The 26,875-nt window shown below is 34.9% G+C and overlaps 1 protein-coding gene across 7 annotated transcripts in view; it reads left to right on the top strand.

The window, feature by feature from the left end:
• The window catches only part of LOC109269505 (RAD54 homolog B), a 120,416-nt gene that overhangs the window by 24,123 nt on the left and 69,418 nt on the right, over positions 1–26,875 (top strand). For 2 of the 7 annotated variants that reach the window (XM_019453481.2, XM_019453480.2), the window contains exons 1-2: positions 15,771–16,262; positions 19,997–20,508. The exons of 2 other annotated variants lie outside the window; for them this stretch is intronic. In XM_019453481.2, coding sequence (XP_019309026.2) covers positions 15,889–16,262; positions 19,997–20,508 — 886 coding nt within the window. In that variant the 5' untranslated portion in view covers positions 15,771–15,888. Of the gene's footprint in view, positions 1–15,769; positions 16,263–19,996; positions 20,509–26,875 lie in introns of those variants that run through there. 3 more of the 7 variants (XM_019453482.2, XM_053896080.1, XM_053896079.1) reach the window with 2 other exon arrangements.

The following is a 26,875-nucleotide window of genomic DNA, read 5'->3' as shown; positions in this document are numbered from 1 at the left end:
ATATTTCATTGTATGGGTATGCCAAATATACTTAACTAGTGCTTTATTAAAGGATATTTATGTTATTTGAGGTCTTTTGTTGTTACAAGCAAAGCTACAACTAATGTCTATATATTACATACATATGTGAGGATATGTCCATAAATATCCATTTATCCATAGGATAAATACCTTGGAGTAGGGTGCTGGTTTCAAGGTATGTGCATTAACATTTTGATGGATAATAGTCATTTACCCTCTGCAGAGGTTAGAAGTTTATCCTTCTACCAGCAATGAGTAATGTATGTATCATTTATTGTGATGCTTAATCTGTATATGAGTATATACTTATACTTTTTGGTATTTGATAATCTAATTGTTAAAAAATATTATTTTGTTGTGCCTTTTAAGTTAAACTTTTTAATGTTATGTCTTGAGAATGTTCCCTACTTTGCTCCTGAGGATAAGATCCCCTTGCTAAACATCCCTCCTTATTAGATAGATCAGGTACAGTTTCTGCTTATCTGTGAATAGCAGCTTTCATTTCCCTCCTGGCTGCAGAATTATTTAAATAAGCCTGTAGGAGCTGGGGGACACCTCACCCTCTTGGTACTGCAAAGCCTGCCCCCCACACCCCTAGTAGTTCACTGTGTTCTGGAGGGCAACCCCTTTGTGACCCTACATGAATATGGCAGTCTTCCTCCCTGACACTGTGAGTATATGTGACTACTGTTTTTTGTACCTGTTCAGTGTCAGGTGTTATGTGTTTGGCCATCCCTATAACCCTAGAACAGGAATCCTTTCCTCACCAACTAGATAAATAGAGGCAGTTAAAACAAGGAGACGTGTTTTTCTAAGGAGCTTTACTCAGTTTCTCTGAGAGTCTTACAACTCTTACTATCCCTCCTCCCAGGGCTAAAAATTACTGGTGTATAAACTTTGTGGGATGTATTTACTAAGCTCTTTTGGAAAGTTTCTTCATTGTCTAGCATATTAAGCATGTTAAGTTTGGTCTAAATTTCCTCAGTTACTTGGATTGGGTGCAAAATGGAAGTATTCCTGTTTGAACAGAGCTTTAAACTGGGAATTTACTTTATGCTTTTGGGGGACTGATGTAGAATAATTGAAATAATGGTGTTCAGTGTCTAGTTTTGGGGGAATGAATTGTGTGTGTTCATATGTTGGCTCTTCTTTGAAGGCTCATTTAAAAACAAAATGTGAAGTGGTGACTTAAGCAAGATAAAATAGGCAAATGGGATAAGCACAATGGAAAGAAAGATAACACAGTTCTTTAGATACCAGTTGATATGCTTTTAGTTTATGTATTAATAAAAATACTGGCTTATATAATTGAATTTTATTGGCATGTGTAGCTAGAAATTCTAGGCTTCACGGTTGACTGGTCTAGCAGTTTAAAGGATGTCATCATGAGCCCAGTTCTTTCTCTTTTTCTTATCTGTCATCCACAGGATTGGCTTCATTGTTAAACTGGTTCCCCTCATGTTAAGTAATAGATTTCAGCAATCATTGGGGCCACATACTTCTTTTTTTCTCATCTATCTGTTGGCAGGCAGATGTGCCCTACTCATAATCATTAAATAACTTTTCTTAACTTCATGCTGATATTGTGCCACTTTATTGTGACCAGAGGGATTCCTAACTTTAGACCTATATTACCGCTGTAAGGAAGATTTACTGGTTTCTGAGAATCATCAATGTACCAGTCAGATACACATTCTTCATTTCTGTCCTTGGGAGTGAGAGCTATCTCATCCTAATTTCCTGGCTGCTGCACAATGGAGGAGGAATGGAATGGATGTTAGATACCTCCAATATCCATAATGTTAACTATACTGATAAGTGATTAGTTGAAAAAATGGCTAAAGTAAATATGAGTAGTTTAGCAACATTTTTAGTATATAAAATTTAACTGAAGGCTAAGTTTCTGCCAACCAGCTTCTGGGACAGAGGCTCCTTTAGTTCAAAAAATACATTTTTTAAAGATTTTACTAAAATTTTTTTAAGGTTATTTGTTTTGAGTGAGAGAGAATGAGTGGGAGAGGGGCAGAGAGAGAGAGAGAGAGAGAGAGAGAGAGAGAGAAAATCCCAAGCAGGCTCCATGCTGTCAGTGCAGAGCCTGATGCAGGGCTCGATCCCTTGAATCATGACATCATGAGCTGAACTGAAATGAAGAGTGGGATACTTAACTGACTGAGTAACCCAAGCACCCCTAAAGATTTTATTTTTAAGAAGTCTCCACACCCAGTGTGGGGTTCGAACTCACAACTCCGATTTTAAGAATCACATGCTCTACCAACTGAGCCAGGTGCCCCTAGTTCAAAATATTTTTTGTCCCAAGAATATGATGTGGCCAGACAGGGAGGTATTCTGTGAAGATGAATGTAAATCTAGATTATATAGAGTAGGTCTGTGATTCATGTAGCATGATTGTGGTAAAATCTATAAATTGACTCTGTGAGATAATATAAAATATATTTATTGGCCTCTGACCCTGGTTGCTGGCATAGAGCTCCTAAAACTCTTCTAATTTCCTCATTAATGACAATACTAAGAACATTTTCTCATTCTAGTATTTGGTCTTTGACCCTGGTTCCTGACATAGAGTTCCTAAATCCTTTGGAATTTCCTGGGTGATAGTAGTGTCTTTTATTCTAATGAGGTGATTCTTGGTGGGCTCCAAAATGGGGGCTGGTTTTCAGGAAGACCAGTCCATGATTGCAGGCTGGGAATTTTCAGCTCCACTTCCATTCTTCACACATGGGAAGAGAGTTAGAAATGGAGTTAAATAATACATCATGCCTGACATGAGGAAGTCTCTATAAATAGTATGAGGTTTGGAGAGATTTTAGGTTGGTGAACATGTGGAGATGCTGGGAGACTGGCTGCCTGGATAGGGCATGGAAGCTCTGCGTCCCTTCCCACGTAACTTGCTCTGTGCATTTCTTCCATCTGGATGTTCATCTGTATCCTTTGCCATATCTTTTTATGATAAGTTGGTAAATAGTAAGTAAACTGTTGTCTTGGGTTCTGTGAGCTGCTCTAGCAAATTACTTGAATCCCTGGGATTATGGGAACCTCACATTTATAGCCTGTTGGTCAGAAGCACAGATGCGATTCGCGTCTGAAGGGAGGCAGTAGGTTTGTGGGACTGATTCCTTAACCTGTGGGATCTGATGCTATCTGCAGGTAGATAGTGTTAAAATTGAGTTAAATTGTAGGACACCCAGGTGGTGTCACAGAATCACTTGGTGGGGAAAACCTCACATCTTACAACAGAAGTGTGAGTGTGGTGGTTGTCTGAGAGAAGGGTGTAACACAGGAAGAGGACTGAGTTTTTCTTCCTCAGACTCCTTCAGTTCTGTAAGGTTTGCTAAGATCCCTGAAATCTAATTTTTGATTGTCTCACGTGCTTAATATCACAGAATGTCATCACCAAAGCACAGCAATGAAGTATGAGATATAAATGCTATAGCAGAATGACTCTTAGGGTTTGCATTCACCCTCATTTTTACCCTATTTTTGTGGCAGATTTTGTGGGTTTTTTTGTTTGTTTGTTTCGTCTTCCTTACATGTTATATTATGGTCTTATAAAATATTGAATATAATTTTGTGTGCCTCCTCAGATTCTCTCAATACCACCTGGCTCCTAGACTGCTCTTCTGTCTCTATAGGCTGATCTGTTGCATAACCTGGGCAGCAGGGCCCTATTCCTTAGTGGCTACCTTCCAACCAGACTGACATTTTGGGAGTGTCTGTTCCTCCTGCCATTTCCAATCTTGGATGAAATACCATAGCACAGGGCTTAGTACCCTGCACATTTGTGGAGGCTGGATGACACAATCTGGAAGTAGAGTGAAGTTTACTGTGTGTGGGATCAACTTTGACTAATGGGAAATAGGAGACAGGAGAGAACCTTCCAGATATATTCCTCTTTTTCCTCTGTGGACCACTCTGAGGTATGTTCTTTTTTGTAGACTATTATCAGTAAATGTTCCAAGGAGGGTACCAAGTAAATGCATTTGCCAAGTGACCTACTGTATCTTTTCATAGCTTGTTGTAAAGTGCTAGTCACTGACTTTGCTTTACACAGTTCTTGCCTCAGCTCCCACCTCCTTTTTTTTTTAATTAACCTTTGGTGTCCTGGGTAAGAAACTCCCAAATAAAGCCACCAGCACTCTAATCATTGCTTTAGGCTCTGGTTGCCAGAGAATTTGGGCTAAGACAGATTAATAAGGTATAATTTCTCACCTTTTTTTTTTTTTTGACTATCCTAAGATGTAGAAATAATTTCAGTAGTCACAGTGCTTTTATTGCTTAAAGTTCATGGAAAAAAAAATCACCCCTACTCCACAGTTATTTCTTATTGTTAAATTTAATAGCTGTAATTGTCCACATTCTATTTTTAATGACTAAAGAGTTAAAATATATTAACTCATTTTTATTCTTTTTTTTTTTTAATTTTTTTTTTTTAACGTTTGTTCATTTTTGAGACAGAGAGAGAGCATGAATGGGGGAAGGTCAGAGAGAGAGGGAGACACAGAATCTGAAACAGGTTCCAGGCTCTGAGCTGTCAGCACAGAGCCTGACGCGGGGCTCGAACTCACGGACCGCGAGATCATGACCTGAGCCGAAGTTGGACGCCCAACCGACTGAGCCACCCAGGCACCCCATAACTCATTTTTATTCTCAACGATAATTTTGGTAATTATTAAACATAAAGAAAAGTTGAAAGAATTGTACCCATGTACTGAGCACCCTTATACCCATTACCTGATTCTACAATTAAAGTTTTACTATATTTGCTTTATTACATACCCATCTATTCATTGGTCTTGTTTAAAAAAAATTTTTTTTTAGGAAGCTTATGCCCAACATGGGACTTGAACTCACAACCCCAAATCAAGGGTCACATACTCTGTTGACTGAGCCAGCCAGGTACCCCAGTCTTTCTTACTTTTATTTATTTACTTTATTATTATTATTATTATTATTATTATTATTATTATTTTTAAATATTTATTTTTGAGTGAGAGACAGAGACAGAACGTGAGCAGGGGAGGGGCAGAGAGAGAGGGAGACACAGAATACCTAAGAACCCCAGGCTCTGAGCTGTCAGCATAGAGCCGGACATGGGACTCAAACCCACAAACCATGAGATCATGACCTGAGCCAAAGTTGGACACTCAACCTACTGAGCCACCCAGGCAGCCCAGTCTAGCTTACTTTTAAAAATTGATATAAGAAAACTTTTATTGTTGGGAGTATAGTCGATTTCATTAGTTATATTAGTTTCAGGTGTACAGCATAGTGATTTGACAAGCTGTACATTATTCAGTGCTCACCATGATAAAATGTAGTCACCATCTGTCACCATACAACATTATTACAGTATTATTCACTATATTCCCAATGCTATATATTTTTATTTCCATGACCTATTTTATAACTTAAAGTTTATACCTCTTAATCCGCTTCACCTATTTTGCCCATTCCCCTACTCCCCTCCCCTCTGGCAACTACTAGTTTATTCTCAGTTTTCATGAGTCTGTTTCTGTTTTCTTTTGTTTGTTCATTTGTTTTTTAGATGCACATGGAAGTGAAATCATGGTTTTTGTTTTTGTCTGACTTATATTACTTAAGATGATACCCTTTGTGACCGTCTATGTTGTTACAAATGGCAAGATCTCATTCTTTTTTTTTTTATGGCTGAGTAATATTCTAGTGTGTGTGTGTGTGTGTGTGTGTGTGTGTGTGTACCACATATTCTGTATTCATACATCTATCAGTGGGCACTTAGGTTGCTTCTGTATCTTGGCTTTTGTAAATAATGCTGCAATAAACATGGTGCATATGTCTTGTTGAATTAATGTTTTTGTTTTCTTAGGGTAAATTTCTTGTAGTGGAATTACTGTATCATATGGTAATTCTATTTTTAATTTTTTGAGGAACCTCCATACTGCATTCCACATTGGTTGCACCAAGTTACATTCCCACAACAGTGCATGAAGGTTTTTTTCTTTACATTCTTGCCAACACTTGTTATGTCTGTCTTTTTGATACCAACCATTCTGACTGGTGTGAGGCGATTTGCATTTCCCTAATGATTAGTGATATTGAGCATCTTTTCACGTGTCTATTGGTCATCTGGATGTCTTCTTTGGAGAAATGTGTATTCAGGTCCTCTGCCCACTTTAAATTGGGTTATTTGTGGGGTTTCTTTTTTGGTGTTAAGTTATATAAATTCTTTATATGTTTTGGATTTTAACCCATTATCAGATGTATCATTTGCAAATATCTACTCCCAAAATGAAAAGGTTGCTTTTTGTTTTGTTCTGTGTTGAGGATTCTTTGCAGTTTTTTTTTTAATTTTTAATTTTTTTTTTTTTTTTTTTGAGAGAGAGAGAGAGAGGCAGAGGCAGACACAGAATCTGAAGCAGGTTCCAGGCTCCGAGCTGTCAGCACAGAGCCCGGCACACAGCTCAAACTCACAAACTGCGAGATCATGACCTGAGCTGAAGTCGGATGCTTAGCTGACTGAGCCACCCAGGTGCCCCTGCAGTTTTCACTAGTATGCTTTGGAGATACTTGTTTTAATTTTAGAACATATAGAGGTACCTCATTCTTTTAATCGCTGCAGAGTAACAGTGGTATGATTATATCATAGTTTATTTAGGATTTTTGTTAAAAACAATCCTGCAGTGTATATCATTGTGCATGTGGTCTTACGAACTTATGCAAATAGTAGTCAGAATCATAATATGTTTGCATTACTTTTTTTAATTATTATTTTTGCATTACATTTTAATTTTTTTTTTTTTAACGTTTATTTATTTTTGGGACAGAGAGAGACAAAGCATGAACAGGGGAGGGGCAGAGAGAGAGGGAGACACAGAATCTGAAACAGGCTCCAGGCTCTGAGCCATCAGCCCAGATTCCGACACGGGGCTCTGACTCACAGACTGCGAGATCGTGACCTGAGCTGAAGTCGGACGCTTAACCGACTGAGCCACCCAGGCGCCCCTTGCATTACATTTTAATATGGTCTGCCAAACTGCCTTCCAAAATGACTCTGCCATCATTAGCATCTGAGAGAATTTATTTCCCCATCTTTTTTTTTTTAAGTTTTTTTTTAACATTTATTCATTTTTTGATAGAGACAGAGAGTGAGTGGGGGAGGGGCAGAGAGAGAGGGAGACAGAATCGGAAGCAGGCTCCAGACTCAACTGACAGCACAGAGCCCAACGCGGGGCTTGAACTTACGGACCGTGAGATCAGGACCTGAGCTGAAGTCTGACGCTTAACCAACTGAGCCACCCAGGAGCCTCCTCCCCATCTTTTTTAACACATCCTGCTAAATTAAACCTTTTTAACTTTAAAAAAAAAATTTTTTTTTTTTACATTTATTTATTTTTGAGAGACAGAGCACAAGTGGGGAAGGGCAGAGAGAGAAGGAGACAGAATCCAAAACAGGCTCCCAGCTCCGAGCTGTCAGCACAGAGCCCGACGCGGGGCTCAAACTCACAAACCGTGAGATCATGACCTGAGCCAAAGTCAGACGCTCAATCGACTGAGCCACCCAGGCGCCCCTAACTTTTTTTAACTTTTGCCAGTTGAATCGGTAAAATCTACTGTGATCTTTTCATTTCTATCTCCCTAATTGCTTGTGAGGTCAAGTTCTATATGTTGGATGTTCTTTTATTCTTTAAATTTTTTTCTATTCTACATCCGGTATTCTATAGCATTGTTTTTCTTAGTTTGTAAGAGTTACTTACAATTTGATTTTGGTTATATAAGTGATACATGAACATATTTTTATACATTTTCTAATAATACAGTTAAATTAATAGTTCTTTACTATTCTCCATTTCAGTCTCCTCCCAGTAATAGTTACTGTCAATAATTTGATGGCTATCCTTCTAGACCATTGTGTCAGTAGAAATATAATACAAATCATGTACATAGATTATAAAATTTTCTAGTAGCCACATTAAGCAAAAGTAAAAAGCAGATGAAATTAATATTTATGATGCATTTTATTTAACCCAAAATTTATATCATCTCAACATGTAATTAATATGTTATTATTTGTACTAAGTTTTAAAAAGTTGGTATATATTTTACATTTACATCTCAGTTTGGATGCTGAATTTTTATTGTGAATTCTTGATCATTATTTAGATTGCATAGTACAATTGAAAAAACAGATTTGTATACCCAAGTTCTAAACATAGTTAAAAGTTGTTTACTATCTGAATAGAGTTTTTAAAAATTTTGTTTATATTCATTTCTAGATCTGCAAAACTAATTCCATCTGTTTTAGAAGAATTGATTTGACTGGGAATTAAAAGTATCAGTTTCAGGGCACCTGGGTGGCTCAGTCAGTTGAGCGTCTGACTTCAGCTCAGGTCATGATCTCACAGCTCGTGAATTTGAGCCCCACGTTGGACTCTGTGCTGACAGCTCAGAGCCTGGAGCCTGTTAGGGATTCTATGTCTCTCTCTCTCTCTCTCTCTCTCTCTCTCTGCCCCTCCCCTGCTCACGTTCTGTGTCTCTCTCCTTCAAAAATAAATAAACATTAAAAAAAAAACCACATCAGTTTCAAAAGTATGTCAAAGTTAAGTAAATTTACTATGTCACATTTTCAATGTTAATATTATTAACATTGATTTCACACGGTCATTGTGTAAATTAAAAGGCAGCTCTAAATTTATGAATATCAACAAAATATTTTTTATTTTTGGAGAGAGAGCCTGAGCGGGGGAGAGGAGCAGAGGGAGAGAGAGAGAGAGAGAGAGAGAGAGAGAGAGAGAGAGAGAGAGAGAGGTAGAATCTTAAGCAGGCTCCAGGCTCAGTGCAGAGCCCAACACAGGGCTTGAACTCATGATTGTGAGATTAAGACCTAAACTGAGATCCAGTCGGATGATTAACTGACTGAGCTACCCTGGCGCCCCAACAAAGTACTTTTCAAAAATTTTATAGCTTTTGCATGCAATTTGCATATCACTCTGAATTGCAATTAAAGTTTTCCATTGATTCATGTTGGAAAAATGTGTATGTCACTTACTGATTTGTATCATGAAAATTTTCACTTAAAAAAATTTTTTTTAACGTTTATTTATTTTTGAGACAGAGACAGAGCATGAATGGGGGAGGGTCAGAGAGAGAGAGGGAGACACAGAATCCAAAACAGGCTCCGGGCTCTGAGCTGTCAGCACAGAGCCTGACGCTGGGCTCGAACTCACGGACGGCGAGATCATGACCTGAGCCGAAGTCGGCTGCCCAACCGACTGAGCCACCCGGGCACCCCGAAAATTTTCACTTTAAACATAATTCTCTTACCTATCTAACCAGGTCACAGATACTTTTTTGTCAGAGCTTCAAATTTAGCTCATTCATATATAACTGTGATATTGGTAAGAAAATGTAAAGTATCATTTTTTCGTTTTTGATTATTGAATGTTTGGCAAGCATTCCTTTTGTTTCAAACAAATGTTGAATTGGAGTTCACAGTACTATAATTCTTTACAAAACTTTGTGACTCAACCAGTGAGCACTGGTGAAGAACAAAAAAACATCATTAAATGAAATGTGTTCTGTTTCTTTTTCTATAAACTGGCAGTGGTCATAGCAGTTGCATACATATTCCAAACGATTTTAACAACTATATTCAAGATAGTTTCCTTAGAGTCTACTTATGAAAATGAAGTACAAAATTTTTATAGTATATCTGGAACAAAGTAATAAGTAAAACATTCATTAGTTTATTTATCTGTCATTAATTAATTATCTTTTAAAGTAAACTGTACACCCAACACGGGGTTTGAACTTACGACCCCAGGATCAAGAGTTGCATGCTCTATTGACTGAGCCAGCCAGACACCCCAAAACATTAGTTTTTGTTTTAAAATTTCAATAGATCAGTTTTAACCTAACCTAAGAGAGCAATGATCGGTTGTGGTGGAACTTTTTTTTTCCACTTCTCACTGAAATTCTTCTTTTTACAGATATAGAAGATACACAAATATCTATGCCATGAATATTTGGTCATGAATTGATAGCATTTCTTATCAGTTTGGAAGTCCTTTGAGATAAGATGTGACCCAAATATTCATAGTAAAGTTTATCTTTTAATTGTACAACTCATTTAAATCTAAAGAAAAGTATTTGTATTTTAAAAATACTGAATCATTGAATCAGTGTGTTAGGTCTTGTATTCTGCAGACAATTGTTTGCTTAACTAATCCTTTTAAAAGTATATATTGTTGTTTGTTTTTTGTTTTTTTTTTGGTAATCTCTGCACTCAACATGGGGCTTGAGCTCATGACCCCAAGATCAAAAATTGCATGCTCTTCTGACTGAGCCAGTCAGACACCCCTAAAAATATCTTTAAAAAAATTTTCCCGTAATGACAAAATTTCCATACCTGAAATAAAGGTTTTTTCACCAGCTCTTCATCTAGAAATGGTTTTCCTTTTTTGTGCAAGAAACCAAGCCATTTTATGGCTGGCCAAAGTGACAAGCTCACACCTTGTTATATATTATTTAAAAATGTTTCTGGATATTTAATTCTTTTTTTAGATGATTAAACTTCATTTTTGTTTGTTGAGAGGAAATTTCTTGTTAGATTTACTATGTATTTGTTGACAGTGTCACATAGTATTGTCTGGTTTATAATCTAAAATTTTTTTACACAATGAACAGCTTATTTCTGTTCTCTTGTATCAAATTGTATTTAGTGTTTATTGTGAAATTTGTGATGTGCCTTAGTCCAGTCTTTATTCTTCATTGTTCCAGTGAGAGTACTAGCTTCTGCATGTCCATTTGATTCTGCATCAGTAGTGTATTTTCTTTTTATATTAAAAAATTTATCCATTTTTGGGGCGCCTGGGTGGCTCAGTTGGTTGAGCGTCTGGCTTCAACTCAGGTCATGATCTCACGGTTTGTGGGTTCGAGCCCCGCGCTGGGCTCTGTGCTGACAGCTCAGAGCCTGGAGCCTGTTTTGGATTCTGTGTCTCCCTCTCTCTCTGCTCCTCCCCTGCTTGTGCTCTGTCTCTCTCTGTCTCTCAAAAATAAATAAACATTAAAAAAATTTTTTTTTGTCCATTCTTAAATGTTTTTGGCTAGAAAAAGAGTTTAATTATAATGCAATTAAAACTGTAATAAATATTTCAGAACAGTAATCAATTACAGTTACACAGGATATCACTGTAATTTGTACTGTCTGCATAAAATATTCAGACAAGTCCATTAAATGTTACATCAGTGCATAGAAAAAAATCATTCAAACGTAATCAATTTGTTAAGATTGAATACACTGGTGGAAGGGCCCTGGGTGGCTCAGTTGGTAGAGCATGCGACTCTTGACCCTCAGGTTTGTGAGTTTAAGCCCTTTATTAGGTGTAGAGATTACTATAAAAAAAAAAAAAAAAGAAAGAAACATTGTCTACACTGGTGATGTGATTATGTGTAATGTCAAAGAAAAATTGTATTGGAAAAGTAAAATAAGCAAGAAGACTTTACTCAAAACTATTGCAGTAGAGGGTAGAGATTGAATTGAACTCCCAACACAGCAGGGATTTATAGCCAAGGGGCAGGATATAGAAGTGAGTGAATGAAAAATTACTGAGAGGAACTTGGTTAGGATCGGGGTGAAGGTATGAAGAATTTGGTTAGGTATCAAGAGTGGAGAGATTCTTGCCAATCTGGGCCTGGCAGGCTGCCAAGGCCAAAGCGTAGTTGAGAAGAGGGCTCAGAGGAGCCTGACTGAAGTTTGGTCAAGGGGGTTGTTCTTGTCAGTAATGTAGAAATAGTAGTATATGGGATCAAAATGTTATGTAAAATGTAATCCTACCAAAACAGTAAAGTAGTATTTCATGGAAAAAATATGTTTCTTCAATTTAAATTTTTTAACTTTAAATTAAAATTCAATAAAATTTAAAATTCACTTTCTCGGTTCCATTAACAACATTTAAAATGCTCAGTAGCCACACATGATTCATGGCTATGCTAAATAATCAGGCCAAGTAAGTTTGAAGATCTAATTGGCTTTATTAAAGAATTCATGCATTGGGCCCCACCTCCTCTAGCTAGTAGAGAGGCACTCCAAAGAGTTGTATAAAATGAAAGGTTTTTATAGAAGGAAGGAAGGAGGGTTAAGAAAGTTATTAGCGAAAGAAAAGGATTGACAAGGTTGTTTTCTAGGGGAGGGGTCTTACCATGCAGAGTACCTCATCTTTCTTTGAGGGAGAGAGGACCCAGATGACAGAGTCATTGGCACTGGTGGAAAGAAAAATTTCCTGACTGACTGGTTAAGGCCACACTTCTGGGGGGAGGTTGAAACTGCAGCTAAGTTTAGGTATTAAGCCCCGGTTTGGGAACTCAGTCAAAGTGATACCATTAGGGCCTGTGGTTTTCTTTTCTTAACATTACTGTATTGGACAGTGGAGTTCTAGACCTTTTGGGAGTATGTTTTCATACATGTGTTTATGCCTGCCTACATATTTTGTACCTGTGTATATTTTTTCTGTACCTACAGTTATTTAGCTTTGGTTGTTTTTGGTAAACATAATGGGATTATATAGTATGTATTTTTCTTTTACTTGCTCATTTCACCTACCATGTATCTTGGAGCTTATTCTGTGTCAATACATAAAAATCTGCCTCTTTTATTTTAGTGCTGCCTAGAGTTATGGATGTATTCTAGTGATTAAAAAAAATTTTTTTTTAAATTTTATTTATTTTGAGAGAGAGGTGGGTGGGGAGGAGCAGAGAGAGAATACCAGGTAGGCTCCATGCTGTCAGGCACAGACCCTAATGTGGGGTCTAAACGCACGAACTGCAAGATCATGACCTGAGCCTAAACCAAGAGTTGGATGCTTTCCCAACTATGCCACCAGGCGCCCCTATTCTAGTGATTTTAATTGTCCCCACCTGAAATGCCCTTAGATTGCTTCCAACAGTATACTATTACAGGGAATGGTTTATTCTTCCCTGTATTTGAATATTTTTTCTAAGTTAGATTCCGAGAAGTAAGATTACTGCAATTTTAGAAGGTTTTACACATGTGAAATATTAATACTCTCACACCGCCATCCAGAATGCTGTTTTACACTCCCATGATAGTACCAAAGAGAACCCTTTGCCCTGCACCATCGTCTACTTGACATTTTCAATCTTTAAGAATTTTGCCAGTCTTGTGGATGAAAATTATTTTTAGTATACATTCTTTGAGATAATTTTATGAGATTTATTGATTTTTCATATTTTTATCAGTATTTCATTTTTTATTAAAAATTTTTAATGTTTGTTTATTTTTGAGAGAGTATGAGTGTGGAATGGTTAGAGAGAGGGGTAACAGAGGATCTGAAGAGGGCTCTGTGCTGACAGCAGGGAGCCCAATGTAGGGCTTGAACTCAAGAACCGAACCGTGAGATTATGACCTGAGCTGAAGTCGGACACTTTAACCGACTGAGCCACCCGGGTGCCCCAGCATTTCATTTTTTAATACATCACCAGTTATTTCTTCTGAAATTAACTAAGTTTATTATCTAAAGATGGCATATATCCTGTATTCTTGGGTTTCCTTTGAGTTCCTTTGATCAGGTTGTTAGGTGGGTCAGTTTTTAGTTTGCATCTCTGTGGACAAATATTATTTGCATTTCTATTTTCTGCAATTTACTGAGCAATAAAACTGCCTAACGGCTATGTTAGGGAGGAATAAGTATCTTCTGCCCTTTAGGTCTTTTTCACTGGACTAAGAATTAAATTGACAGGAGATAGATTAGCATGAGAAAATCAAATTTAGTTTTATGCATACGGGGAATCCACACAGACATGAGATTTCAAAGACAGGGAATTTGAGACTTATATAACATCCTGAGCTAAGGAGGGGGTTTAGTGGTCTGGGAAAACAAAGAGGAGGAAGACCTTTAGCAGGAAGGTAAGAGTATATGTATGGAAAACAAAGGTTGCCCTGTTACTGTAGATACCTTTCTTAAGTAAGGAACAATCTGTTAGTAGCTTTTCTTCTTGGTACAGGTTCTCCTTTTCAATGTAAATTTAGGCAGTTGAGGGGGAGGTTAAGAGCTTTTCCTCAATCTGCTGAGTTTTGATTGCTTTTAGGTCAAAACAGTCTTCATCCAAAGTGGCCCATTTTTGGAGCAGCTTGCCCTTAGCCCCTATACTTGTATATGAAGGGAAAATAGGCTTTTTTTTTTTTTTTTACCTTGTTTATGTTACATTGTTAAAATTGTTATGCATACATTTATTATGTTTTCTGACAGGGATTAGAAAGTACATTCTAAACTCCACCTGGTGGCCTTGCAAATGGCTAGACTAGCTGTTTACATTTGTTAAAAAACAACATTCAATTGAATAAGTTTTGAAGGTCTTATTGATTTTATTCAATGATTTATGAATTAGGTAGCATCCCATTTAACAGACAGAAGAGAACTCTGAGGAACTATACAAAATGAATGACTTTAATAGGCAGAAGTGAGTGCGAACAAGGAAATTATCCTAGGAAAAAGTGGATTGGTTGTGTTCATTTTCCTTAAGGGTCTGGCAGGGGTCTGTCAGGCAGATTGCTTCACTAGTGCTGATCACATAGTTCTTGATTGGTTTAAAATCCCATTTTTGGAAGAGCCAAAACTGTAATTAAGTTGCAATTAGGTGACATGGGACTTAGCATAAGTGACTCTATTTTGAGCCTGAAGTCTCTCTCTCTTTCTCTCTGTTTTAATGTTTATTTGAGAGCCAGAGAGAGATACTGCAGGAGGGGGAGGGGCAGAGAGAGAGAATCCCAAGCAGGCTCTGAACTTCCAGTGCAGAGTCAGACTCAGGGCTTGATCCCACGAACCGTGGGATCATGACCTGAACTGAAATTAAATCGAGTGAGATGCTTAACTGTCTGAGCCACCCAAAGCGCCTCCTGGTGTCTCGTTTTTAAATAGTCCAAATTATATGAATATAGCTAAATAAAAATCCTACTCTGTAATAATAGCAAATGCCATTTTGTTGTGTGCAGTCTTCAGGCATGATTATTCTGTTCTCACTGTGAATGGTGTTTTTTACACATGATAAAGCAGGCTAGCATATTCACATACGTTACAGCTAGAATAATCCATTGCTTTAAACATATAATTTTTAAGTGTTTTTTAGATTTAATGTTCAACAAAAATTTTTTCATAAGTAACTGAAAAAAATGTAGTGGCTACTGTAGACTGTAAATGAAGGAGAAGCTTAGCTTTACTGTGAAGTCTGAGTCTGGGTGTAACCTAACTAGCTAGAGGATATGCAATTCCTGATTGACAGCAGGACCAGCATTATGCAGATTTTGTAAGAGAACAGCAGCTCAGAAAACAGTGATTAGGGGCTCTGTTAGGAATCACTACATTCATCACTCATCTTTAGTTTTTCATTTCCCTGTCTACTGGATTTGTAAACAAATAGCACAAAACAGTTCCTCTTTTGTTTTTATTAAAGTGGTACTGCAATGCAGTTTCAGTCTATCAGCTAGGCATACATGTGTGGAAATACGATATTCTCACTAAATTAGCTAATTTTTAGCTGTGTTCCCTGTTTATCTCTAGACCTTTGTGTATTAAATCCTATCTCGAGCTGTTCTCTTTATACACAAGTGTGTTTTGCTTGTGCCTTCCTGTCTTCTTCAGTGAGAAGCTTTATGTAGGTCAGGCTTGGCTTAAGCAGATTTCCTGAACCTGCGTCAGCTTAAGCTGGAGGAATTTTAATAAACCCTCCCCTGTAGGCGTGGGCCTAAATGAGGCTAGCCTAGTTAAGCCTGATCTTTTTCTGTTTGTGAAAAGAGCTGAGCAGAGCTGAAGGCTGCATGGTGGTTTCAGAAACTGCCTACTTAATTTGAAAAGAACAATGGTAGGAAAGGCTAGATCTTCCAATTTTACCTTATCTGAAAAGCTTGATTTGCTAAAGCTTGTGAAGCCATATGTTAAAATTCTCGAAGAACACACTAATAAACATTCAGTAATAGTGGAAAAGAATAGATGTTGGGATATCATAGCAGTAAACTATAATGCAATTGGAGTAGATCGCCCTCCTCGAACAGCCCAGGGCCTACGCACCCTTTACAAAAGGCTCAAAGAATATGCCAAACAGGAGCTATTGCAGCAAAAAGAGACCCAATCAGATTTTAAAAGCAATATTTCTGAGCCAACCAAGAAAGTTATGGAGATGATTCCCCAGATTTCCAGTTTTTGCCTGGTAAGAGACAGGAACCACATTCAAAGGTAAGCTTTATTTTATTTTCTTGTGGAAAATTATGGCGCCTCCTATCTATTGGGCTCTGGCTTAGTTGTGATAGAGATATGCATAGTAAGCATCCCCACTACGGGAGCAATGAATAGTGTCTTTGTTTTGCTTTCTTAAAAAAGAAAAGTGAGGCTATAAGGAATTTTTCTGCTGCATTTGATTTAAGCCACTTTTTATTGTCTTCCCCTCCCCCTTCCTTCTCTCTATAGTTTCTAAAAGTAAAGGTTAGGGAGTAATAAATGGGATGAAATTTGTAACATAACCTCATAAACTTTTTAAGCTTAAAATTTAAATTGCTAATTAGCTTCTGAGAGATATCTTTTTCTTATTTAAGATTATATTTCATTGGAATTTTCAATTTTATGTAAAGTTAGCAGTTTCAGGAGAAATGGAAGAACCCTTGTTTTTTAATGAATTATTACTGTCTACACTTAGTGAATATTAATTGAGCTAAAAGCCTAAAATAAAAAATTAAGTAAATTTATTAATGGCATGATTGTATATACTAAGACAGTTTAAATTATTTTCCAACATATTCAAAATAAGAAAGATAAATACAAGGAGTTAATGCCTAATTAGGGATTCAGATTACTTAATAAAATTAAAAGTTTTTGTTGTTTTTGTTCATTAATGGTGTAGTTTCACTTTGATCTTGAATCATATAGGAAAGAAGGGTAAGCACTCCTATTTTGCAAAGATATAAACTATGAATTTTAATATATGAGTAAGCAACTAAGTTCTTACAGGGTTAGAAACAGTTGTTTGGTTAAATTTATGGTCTGGGAATAACTGGGAATCTTCAAAACTGTTATCTTATTACTAATTCAAATTTTAACCCCTGACAAAAGATAAAAATGGCAGCTGCATTCTTCTGAACCATTTAGGGTTATTTAAACAAATTGTAAACTTGTGAGTTGAGGGACATTTCAAACAAAGATTTACAGTGCTTTCTTCTTGGTGGAAGAGTCATTATATAAGCTAAATTATTGATTACCTGTGAAATCCTTTTGAAGTTAGGAGAGAAACAGGGGAGAAAAACTTTTTTAACCAAACTTGTTATTTTTATAATTTATTAGGGTAGTTTTTTTGAGACCAGCTTCTTATCATACACTGCTTATTTCTGGTAGATAACATAGTAAAAAAAAAAAATCAGGGGGAATCTGGAACTTGGATACACAGTGTATTAATTCATCAGTGCTTAAAATGTTCTCTGTGAAGAGAAATGATTAAATCCTAATTTGCTGGGTGTCCAAAAAACTCCACAGTAAGACTTTTATACTGTACTGCTTATTAACCACCCCCCTGCCCCCGCAAAGTGGCTTTCGTGTTACAGGTATAAAACTACCTTTTGGGTATTAAGTATAGGCTTTTGTAATTTGAAAACTACATATATAAACTGTAGTTTTAATTAGTGGTGTATTTTAAAAATACAGTGAGTATAGAAGAGAAGTAATATACAAGTATCTGTTTACATTATGACTATTTGTGAACATACAGTCAATCTTTTGGGATAACAACATTGCTCTGATAAATGAATTTGTTAATTTATACATTACAAAACCCACTATTTAAACAAGAACAACTTTTCATATTTTAAAGGGAAGAATTTATTATTAGAAATAAGCCTTTTAAGTGCTTGTGTCAGTGTGCACATTGCCATTTTCTCTGTATTAGCATTTTTATTTAACATATTTGTATATTTAATGTGCTTTTACTTGATTTGACATCATCTTGAATCTTCATAATTCTCAGAAGTTTATAATCTATAATCTTAGTTATGCTTCAGTATAAAATATGCCTGTTAATCTCACCAAACTCTCCCATTCTTAATAAGGTAAATATTACTGCTTATATTTAACATATTTAAAGATATATACCCGTTTTGTAAGGCTACCTCTATAACACATTGATATATGTCTTTATTTTTACTTTTCTCTAATATCAGATTATATTTTGTGTTTTTGCAGTCTATTTGACCTTCAAAATTCATAAATTTTAGAAGTCCTGCTTATAATTTTTGTGACCTTCTCTAAAACATTTATTTTTTACTTCGTTATGCTTACTTGTAATGTTTCAATGAAAATGAATATTTCTGATAAAAGCATTTTAAAATTTACATGGGAGTGTAATGTCTGTATATAATAGTGGTTCTTATACTCCTTTATACATACTAATTTGGAATAGCAATTATGTGGGTTTTTAAAAGTTTCATTTTTGTCTGTAGTTTTAACCTTCCTCCTTGCTAGGTTTTAGAGTTAATAAAGGGAAGACTTGCTACTTTGAATTACATTGATATTGTATTGTTTTACTTTTGAAAATTGTAAGGTGACAAAAAGAATGAAAAGTAAGGAATTTATATAATCTACAAATTTTTCATAACATACTATATATCTTATTATTTCATTTGTATCTCTTAAATATCTGATAATTTCTGGCAATTTAATTTCATTAGTAAGTGACATATGGAGAGTTTTAATTTTGTTCCTCATGTTCTACTTGAACTTATTCCAGCATTTTAATCATCCATATAGAGTGCATTCTTAACTATGTTACTTATTTATCATTTGGAAAGTGTTCTCTAATGTTGAATGTAGTGTTTTTTTCACTAATGGTCCGATACTCCCTTTCCCCTCTATAACTTATTTTTAAGTTAGGCAGAAGCATACATTTAAAAAAACCCAAGAAAAAAATTACATATTCTTAATCAGTAGCTTCATGTTACTCATGAAATTTGTTTGTTGAAAAAGTAGAATTTTTAGATACATTGTGTTTTATGTCATAACAAATATTGTTATGTCACAGTTTAAATTACGCTAAAACTAGTTTTCTCTGATAGAAGTGCGTATTTTATGAAAGTTACATGTAAATTTAACAGGCTTTCAGTATATAGTATATAAGCCATTTAAAAATACTTCATTAAAAATGCCTTTTGTTTAATCATTCAACATGTGATAAATACCTGCTAGGTTCCAAGTACAGTATTATGCTCTGCTGGGGATACAGTAGTGGATATGAAACCTTTCCCTGTGAACTTTACCTGACCAATGGTTGAAAGACTGAAAGGCCAACAGAGTCATGTGGTTTAGGATCTGTAAAGAATAAACACCATGGTATCTAAAATTGTATAGTTAGGATAACATTCTGATAGTTGGGCATACCCAAAGCCATACAAAAACTTGATTTTGTTTTTTTTTGGACAGATATAGAAATCCTATAGGAGGACAGTACCTCCTATCTATGGTCTTCTACTATCCTAGAAATCATGGACCTTGGTGATTTTTAGATCAGCCCAGGAGAGCAGGAGCAGGGGATCTAGGGCTAAGGTGTGGGAATAGCAAGGCCCAAAGTGCGGTAAATGTCCCTTTATACCATTTAAGAATGTCGGGCTTGTGGGAACATGTGGTATCTCTTTGAGAGCATTAAGAAAGGCCTTTCTTTTTTATTTACTTCATTGGCCTTAGGTAGTATTTGCAATTTTTTGTCCTTTTAAGAGCTTGATTTTAAAGTTAAGGATGCAGTGAGAGCTGTATATATATATTATTGAAATTTTAAATTTAGTCATTTTAAATTTCAAGGATTAAATTTTTTTGTTTCCAATTTTCTTTATAGCTCTAAAGCTTGACAATTTGATGTATACTAATTATGAAATGATGCTATAAATATGCTCTTGTCTTCATTTGATTTACATTTAATGCTTTTTTGTGTGCTGTAGTGCAAACTTGGATGAGGAAGCACAGGCTGGTACGAGTTCACTACAGGTAATGTTGGATCACCATCCAGTTGCTATTACAGTGGAGGTGAAGCAAGAAGAAGACATTAAGCCCCCTCCTCCACTGGTTTTAAATTCTCAACAGAGTGATATTTTAGAGCAAAGAGAAGACCATGAATTAGTACATGTTATGGAAAGATCTTTGTCGCCGTCACTTTCCTCTGTTGACATGAGAATGACCTCGTCTCCATCTTCTATCCCAAGGAGAGATGATTTTTTTCGGCATGAGCGTGGAGAACACTTTAGGTCACAGTTAGGGTATGACCCTCAGATTCTGCAAATGCTGAAAGAAGAGCATCAGATAATTTTAGAAAATCAAAAAAATTTTGGATTGTACGTTCAGGAGAAGAGGGATGGATTGAAAAGAAGGCAGCAGCTAGAGGAAGAGCTGCTAAGAGCAAAAATTGAAGTGGAGAAGTTGAAAGCAGTTCGCTTACGGCATGATCTGCCTGAATGTAATAGTCTCTAATATTTTTTTTTAATCTTGCAATTTGATAATTTTAATTTTGGCCCAATTACTTTCATTTGGTAATATCCTAAGCAGGATACATATACTCTTAAAAAGTGTTGTTAGTCTCAATTGTGAAAAAGCCTTTTTTTTGACATTATCCAATTATTTAATTTTCTTTTGACATATATTAAAACGTATGCATTGGTTGGCATGGTTATATATTTTTTGTCTTCAATTTTTTTTTCTAATAAGTTTAATTGATGGCCTTACAAAAGATGTCTTATTTTGATCATTAAAATAGAACATACATGAAAAAGATATACAAACGTATTCTTTCAAAGTTCTGAGTCTTCAGCATTTTAAATTAGAGCTTTGAAAACTGTAGTTCAAGGTTTTTAAGTCCGTCTAATTTAGAAACAGTACAGGCCTGATAAGAGAAGCTTGTCTGTATGACATTGATTTTTATGCTTCCCTGTGTTTTGAAGAAGTGATAGAATTTTAGAGAGGGAAGGTATTTGGAAATCACTTTTTTCCACCTCTTCAGTTTAGAGATATGAAACTGAGGTCAATTGGAGAACTCAGTGACTTGATGTAACAGAGCTGTTTATGGCAGAGCAAGGACCAGCATTCAGTTTTCATTTCTCTGTAGGTTTCTCCCCTGCTATTCCATAGAAGTAAAAATCCACTAAAATATATTCCATATGAAAAAATTATAGAAGTGTTTATTTCATCAAAATTGCTTTTAAAGATTCATAGTTATGAAATCAGAGGACTTCTATCAGTTACCCCTAGTCTTCTTCCCTTTTTTGTCCAGCAAAATAAGATGTTCTCTGTCTGGACTTATATATTTTGGCTATAAGATTTAATGTCGTAATCATTTTTCATATCTTATTCTGAAAAAGATTTATTTCACAGTAAAAAAGTTAATGAACAAAATTAAAATTTTACATAGAAATAGCAAAAAATAGTTATGATTTAATATATATTATTGTAAATACTGCTATTTTAGTATTTGCAGAAATAAAATCCCAATTCTGAAAGCACATTTTAAATTTAAGTGAAATTTTTAATATGTATATTTTTGTTGGTGCTTTGTTGAGGAAGGATTTTTAAGCCAATCTTTAGAAATGGGTAGGTGGAATTTCAGTATTTCATTACAGTGGAAAAAGGATGTTTAAGTCAGAATGAACAACATGGGAAAAGGTTTAGAGAATGGGGAGAAGTGAATCAGGGAATACAAGCACAGTGGTAGGCCAGGTGATTTTAAGTGGATACAGAGAGGGCCAATTAGGACTTAGTTACCTAGACTAGGATTAAATGAATAGCTACTATTAGCTCCAGCAAAATTTTTACATGCAGTACTCCAGAAATCTGCATTTTTATGTGAAGATTTTCAACTTAAAAATGTTTGCAAATAATTCAAAATGTTTTAAAAACTACATAGACAAAACATGTGAGTGGGCCTCATTCGGCCACTGGGCTTCCAGTTTGTTGCCTTTGGAGTAGAGTAATGGTTCACCAAGAGTAGCGTTGACCAGCAACATCGCCACCACTTGAGAACTTTGTTAGAAATGTAAATCCATTTCCTTTTGAATCAGAAACTCTGGAGGTGAATCCAGCAATCTGTTATAAACCCTCTAGAGATTCTGATGGAAGCTAAAGTTTGAGAACCACTAGAACAGAGTATTTGGAATGTAGCTTGATGCCTAAATCATACTAGATTCTCAAAAAATTTTGCTGAAAAGAGGAGGTGGGTGAAGGTGAATTGAGGGACATTAGTTTGGAAGTTGATTGGTGCCAGATTATGGATGACACTGAATGCTGTTTTTATAATCATAGTTGAATGTACAATAAGTAGTCATTGAACACTTTTAATTAGAGGGATATAAATTAGATATCTGAGTTAGCATTATAATAGCATTTGTGGGTTGGGCATTTAGTGAGAGGAAATTAAATCCAGAATTAGGTTATGGCTATTGAAATAGAATTAAAAAAACCTCTCCTGGTACTATTTTAGTTTGTAGATTGCTTAATTTCATTGGCATTTTATGTCTGCTATTAGAGCTAAATATTTTATTATGAAAATGCCTTGCATGCATAATATACCTCTTTTCAGTACTTCCATCTTTATGCTGTGATTTTTCTTTAAGTCTAAACTGGACTCAAGAGATTAGAATCTTATAATTCTAATTTAATGTTTTTACAATATAATTTTAGTAAATACATCCTTGAAGTAGTCAGTTTTAACTTTTGAAATTATTGGAAGCATATTACCATATGTAATGTAATTCATATTATAATCTTAGCATGCTGCTCCTCAGAATTGATGTTAATGTTCAATTTGAATGTTGACTTTGTGCAGCCAGATCAGTTTTCCAGACTCTGCTCTGTGCAACATTAAATTTGTGAGATGTTTTCTAGGAGAGTTTTGTGTTCAAAAAAGTGCAACACATTTATTTTTGTGTGTGGTTAGGTTCTAAAATCACTGTGGTAGGTAACAAATTAATATACAAAATTGCCCTTGAAAGTTTTTTTGCTGCCCGTAATAGTCTTCTACAGTCATATTTTCCTTCAGCATTGTTCAAGATTGTTGTTTCTTTGGTTGTGTCAGGTGACAGACTCCTTAGAATTTAGGGACTGCGTAGAAGAAAAAACTTTATTTTTATATACATTTAAACACCAGAATTGTACTTATTGCAGTGAGTTTACTGCAGCATTTTTCTGAGTCAATCTTGTTTAATTGTAATTTGCAAAAATTTAAATGCCATGAACTTTACCTACGAAATGTAATGCTGAAAAACATAGGTAAGAGTGATTTTATTTTTAAAATGTAGACTTGATTCTGTAAAAGCATACTAAATTTGAAAAATAAGCTAAGTCAAAATATCCTTTCATTGAGTATATTAGTAATTTGGATAACAGGTTATTTTTGCCACCTTTGTACCTTATCCACATGAACTTAAATGATACATTGTTACTTTTACAACTTGATTTTTCTAAACTAGGTATGATTTATAATGGCATCCTGAAAAACTTAACAAAGCTCTTTTCATTTCTAAACATACCATTAGATTTCTTAAAAATTTCAAATTAAGTACTTGGCTTTTTTTGTATGAGACATTGAGTGTTATTTTTGAAAGATTTCATTCTACCTTGTTGCATCTTTATTTATGTGAAAATGTTTAGACTATGAATTATTTCCATGTGCCTTCTTTTAGAGTAATGTCAAATTTTAAATAGACATGTAAATAATTTAGAGTGTGACATATTGTATTTAATATATACTGTAGATGATGGTGGTTAAATGCTTTGTTAGTACATATCTTTTAAATACAGGGTGATACATTGTACTGATTTGTGTACTCTTTATGTGTCATAAGACAAAGAATTCAGTACTACTGAGATAAAATTTTTTGGATGGGGCGCAATTGAAATACATTTATTTAAATAATTGTGTTTATAGTGGATACTAAATGTACCGTGTCTAAATGTCATAATATATTTTTTTTAGATGTTAAGATCCACAAATTCTCAAAATCAGTTAAGTTTTTGATGGTGAATTTGATTGTAAATATGTAAAAATAATTAGATGAAATATGGTTGTAATACTTAAATACAAAAAAGTGAGTTCTTAAGATATACAATCTAAATGTTAACAGTCATATTAAATGTTTGCATATGATTTTGAGAAATTGACTCAGTATATTTTTATATATTTTTTAAATTGATTAAACCTAGTAGGTATAATTTGAATTTGTATCATTTTTAGTGTTCAGTTGCTTCGTAAGTAGTGGAAAGCCATATAAATTAAAATAAAATTACCACCCAAAGTTAGCCCCAAAATTTAAATTAAAAGAGATATATCATTAGACTTACACTTTGTTAGTAGATCTTTAAGGTCTTAAAATTATGTGTGAATTTACCTCGTTAAAAAGATTAAGAAACTCTTCAAATAGGAAAAGTTAAAAGCATTTTGCAGTAAACCTTTATATGCCTGCCACCTAAATTCTGCGATTATTGTTTTGCCATATTTGCTTTATCGTGTATCCATCCATCAGTTCATTTTTAAAAATAAAACGATGGGGTGCCTGGGTGGCTCAGTTGTTTAAGCGTCCAACTCTTTTCAGCTCAGGTCATGATCTCACAGTTCATGAGATTGAGCCCCGTGTCAATTCTGCGCTGATAGTGCTGAACCTACTTGGGATTCTCTCCCTCTCTTTCTGCCCCTCTCCCACTGGCTCATACTTGTGCTCCCTCCCTCTCTGTCTCAAAATAAATAACCTTAAAAAAAGATGTTAGACAATTATAAAATAAAACAGCTATTTAAAACATTGGATAATTATTTAGAATACTTTCCCCTTAAACAATTAAGCATAAGTATTGTGAAATGGAATTCAGTATTTGTGTGTGTGTGTGTGTGTGTGTGTGTGTGTGTGTGTGTGTGTGTGTTTTGGGTAAGATTTGCAAACAGTGAAATATACAAGTTTTAAATGATGAGTTGTGACAGGTGACTCCACTTGTGTAGCTTATATCCCTATCAAGATTTAGAACATTATTCTCACCCCAGAAAGTTCTCTCCTCCCCTTTCCTGATCAGTCCCTTGGCACATCAGGCAATTGTTCTAATTTTTCAAAAATCATAGATAAGTTTTGCCTGTTCTAGAACTTTATATAATTGGACTCATATACTATGTTCCCTTTGTTTCTGTTTTCTTGCACCTATCTTAATGTTTTTAATATCTGTGTTCATTCATCCTCTTATTAGTAGCTCATTACTTCTTGTTGTTGAGTAGTATTCCATTGTAGAAGTATACCTCAGTTTGTGTATCCATTATTTTTTGATGGACTTTTGGCCTATTTCCAGATTTTGGCTATTATGTATAAAGATTCTGAGTTTTCTTGTATAAATTTCTAGTAGACATGATGCTGGATTAGGGAAGACCTATATGTTTAAGTTTTTAAGAAACTGCCAGACCTTTTCCCAAAGTGATTGTATCATCTTACACTTTCATCAATAGTGTATGGGTTTCTTTTTTTCTTTTTTTAAATTTTTTTGCATGCTCAATGATTGGAATGTCAGAGTTGAAATTCATAACTTTTCTTATATTTAGATGAATTTAAAATGCTGAGCAGAAAAATGCTGAGCATGTAGTTTTAATATCTGGGAATATTGTAGTTTTATTTAAGTTTTTTTTTTTTTTTCTATTTTAGCCTCTACTGCATATATGCTTTGATAAGAGTATTGAGAAATGTGATGAAATGTATAGTCCCTGTCATGCTCATAAAGTATTCTGAAAATGATATTTAATGCAAAGAAATATCTTCTGGGTTTATTTTATACATAATGATATTTAGATGACATTAAATCTCTCTTATTAAAACTGGATGATTACTGGTTCGGAGGAACTTGTATATTAATGATTGTAAATTTTTTAGTGTAATAAAACTGTTTCAAACCTTAAATTTATATTGCAGTTATATGTTAATTATATTAAAAATTCTGGTAGGTTTTGGTAATTTTAAAACTCAAAAAATATAATCTGGGAGAGTATTTACATTCTTTGTTGAATTTGATTGTATGAGACATTTTAAATTTCATTTGCTCTATTGAAACTGTGTATTTGGAATTTTTGAAAGAAAAGGAAGAATATTAGAGACTTGGGTATATGAAATGTATAACTAAGCCATCCAACTATAGAGTAACTGCTTAGGAATCATTTAGATGATAATGTTCACTATCAATATTAAAATGACAATATCTCCCTCTTCCTCTTTTATCAAAGCATGGTTTTAAGCATCATGCTTACCTTGTGAATCTGGCTTATAGGCATTCAAGTCTTTTGTTTATGCGACTGTTTTTGGTCTTGATTTGTAAAGTACATTATTGGGTCAAGGGGGAAATAGATCAGATCAAGTTTAGAAATAAAAATTATAGTTAGAGTGGAATTGTTGGGGGTGATTAGTCTGGAACATAGCAAATTAGTATTTTATGTATTACAAATAGTCTAGATGTAGGAGGTTATGTTCCTTATGTGTTTAATTCCCAATATCTTTATTCTTTTTGGAATTTCTCTCTTTCCTGCCTTAATGACCTATATTTAAAATGGGACTAAATGGGAAAGGGACAAAGACAAGATGATGATGATGGTAGTTAATAGGTAGTATGTATTACATGTCAAGTACTGTTCTAAGTGTTTTACATATGTTAGCTAATCTAATGCCCACAAAAAAATCTGTGAGGTAGGTACTAGTATTACATTCATTTACAGATTCATGAACTGGCATAGAATGGGAAATAGCTTGTCCAGGGTCTCAAAATTCAGACCCCATCAGATTGGTTCATACTCTTGTCTTCCTCCTACTGTTCTGCAA

This window comes from Panthera pardus, unplaced genomic scaffold, assembly GCF_024362965.1.
Source record: "Panthera pardus isolate Hobbes unplaced genomic scaffold, ASM2436296v1 HiC_scaffold_7, whole genome shotgun sequence".
NCBI lineage: Eukaryota > Metazoa > Chordata > Mammalia > Carnivora > Felidae > Panthera > Panthera pardus.
The sequence above is the reverse complement of the archived record's forward strand: the minus strand, read 5'-3'. Positions and strand labels throughout refer to the sequence as shown.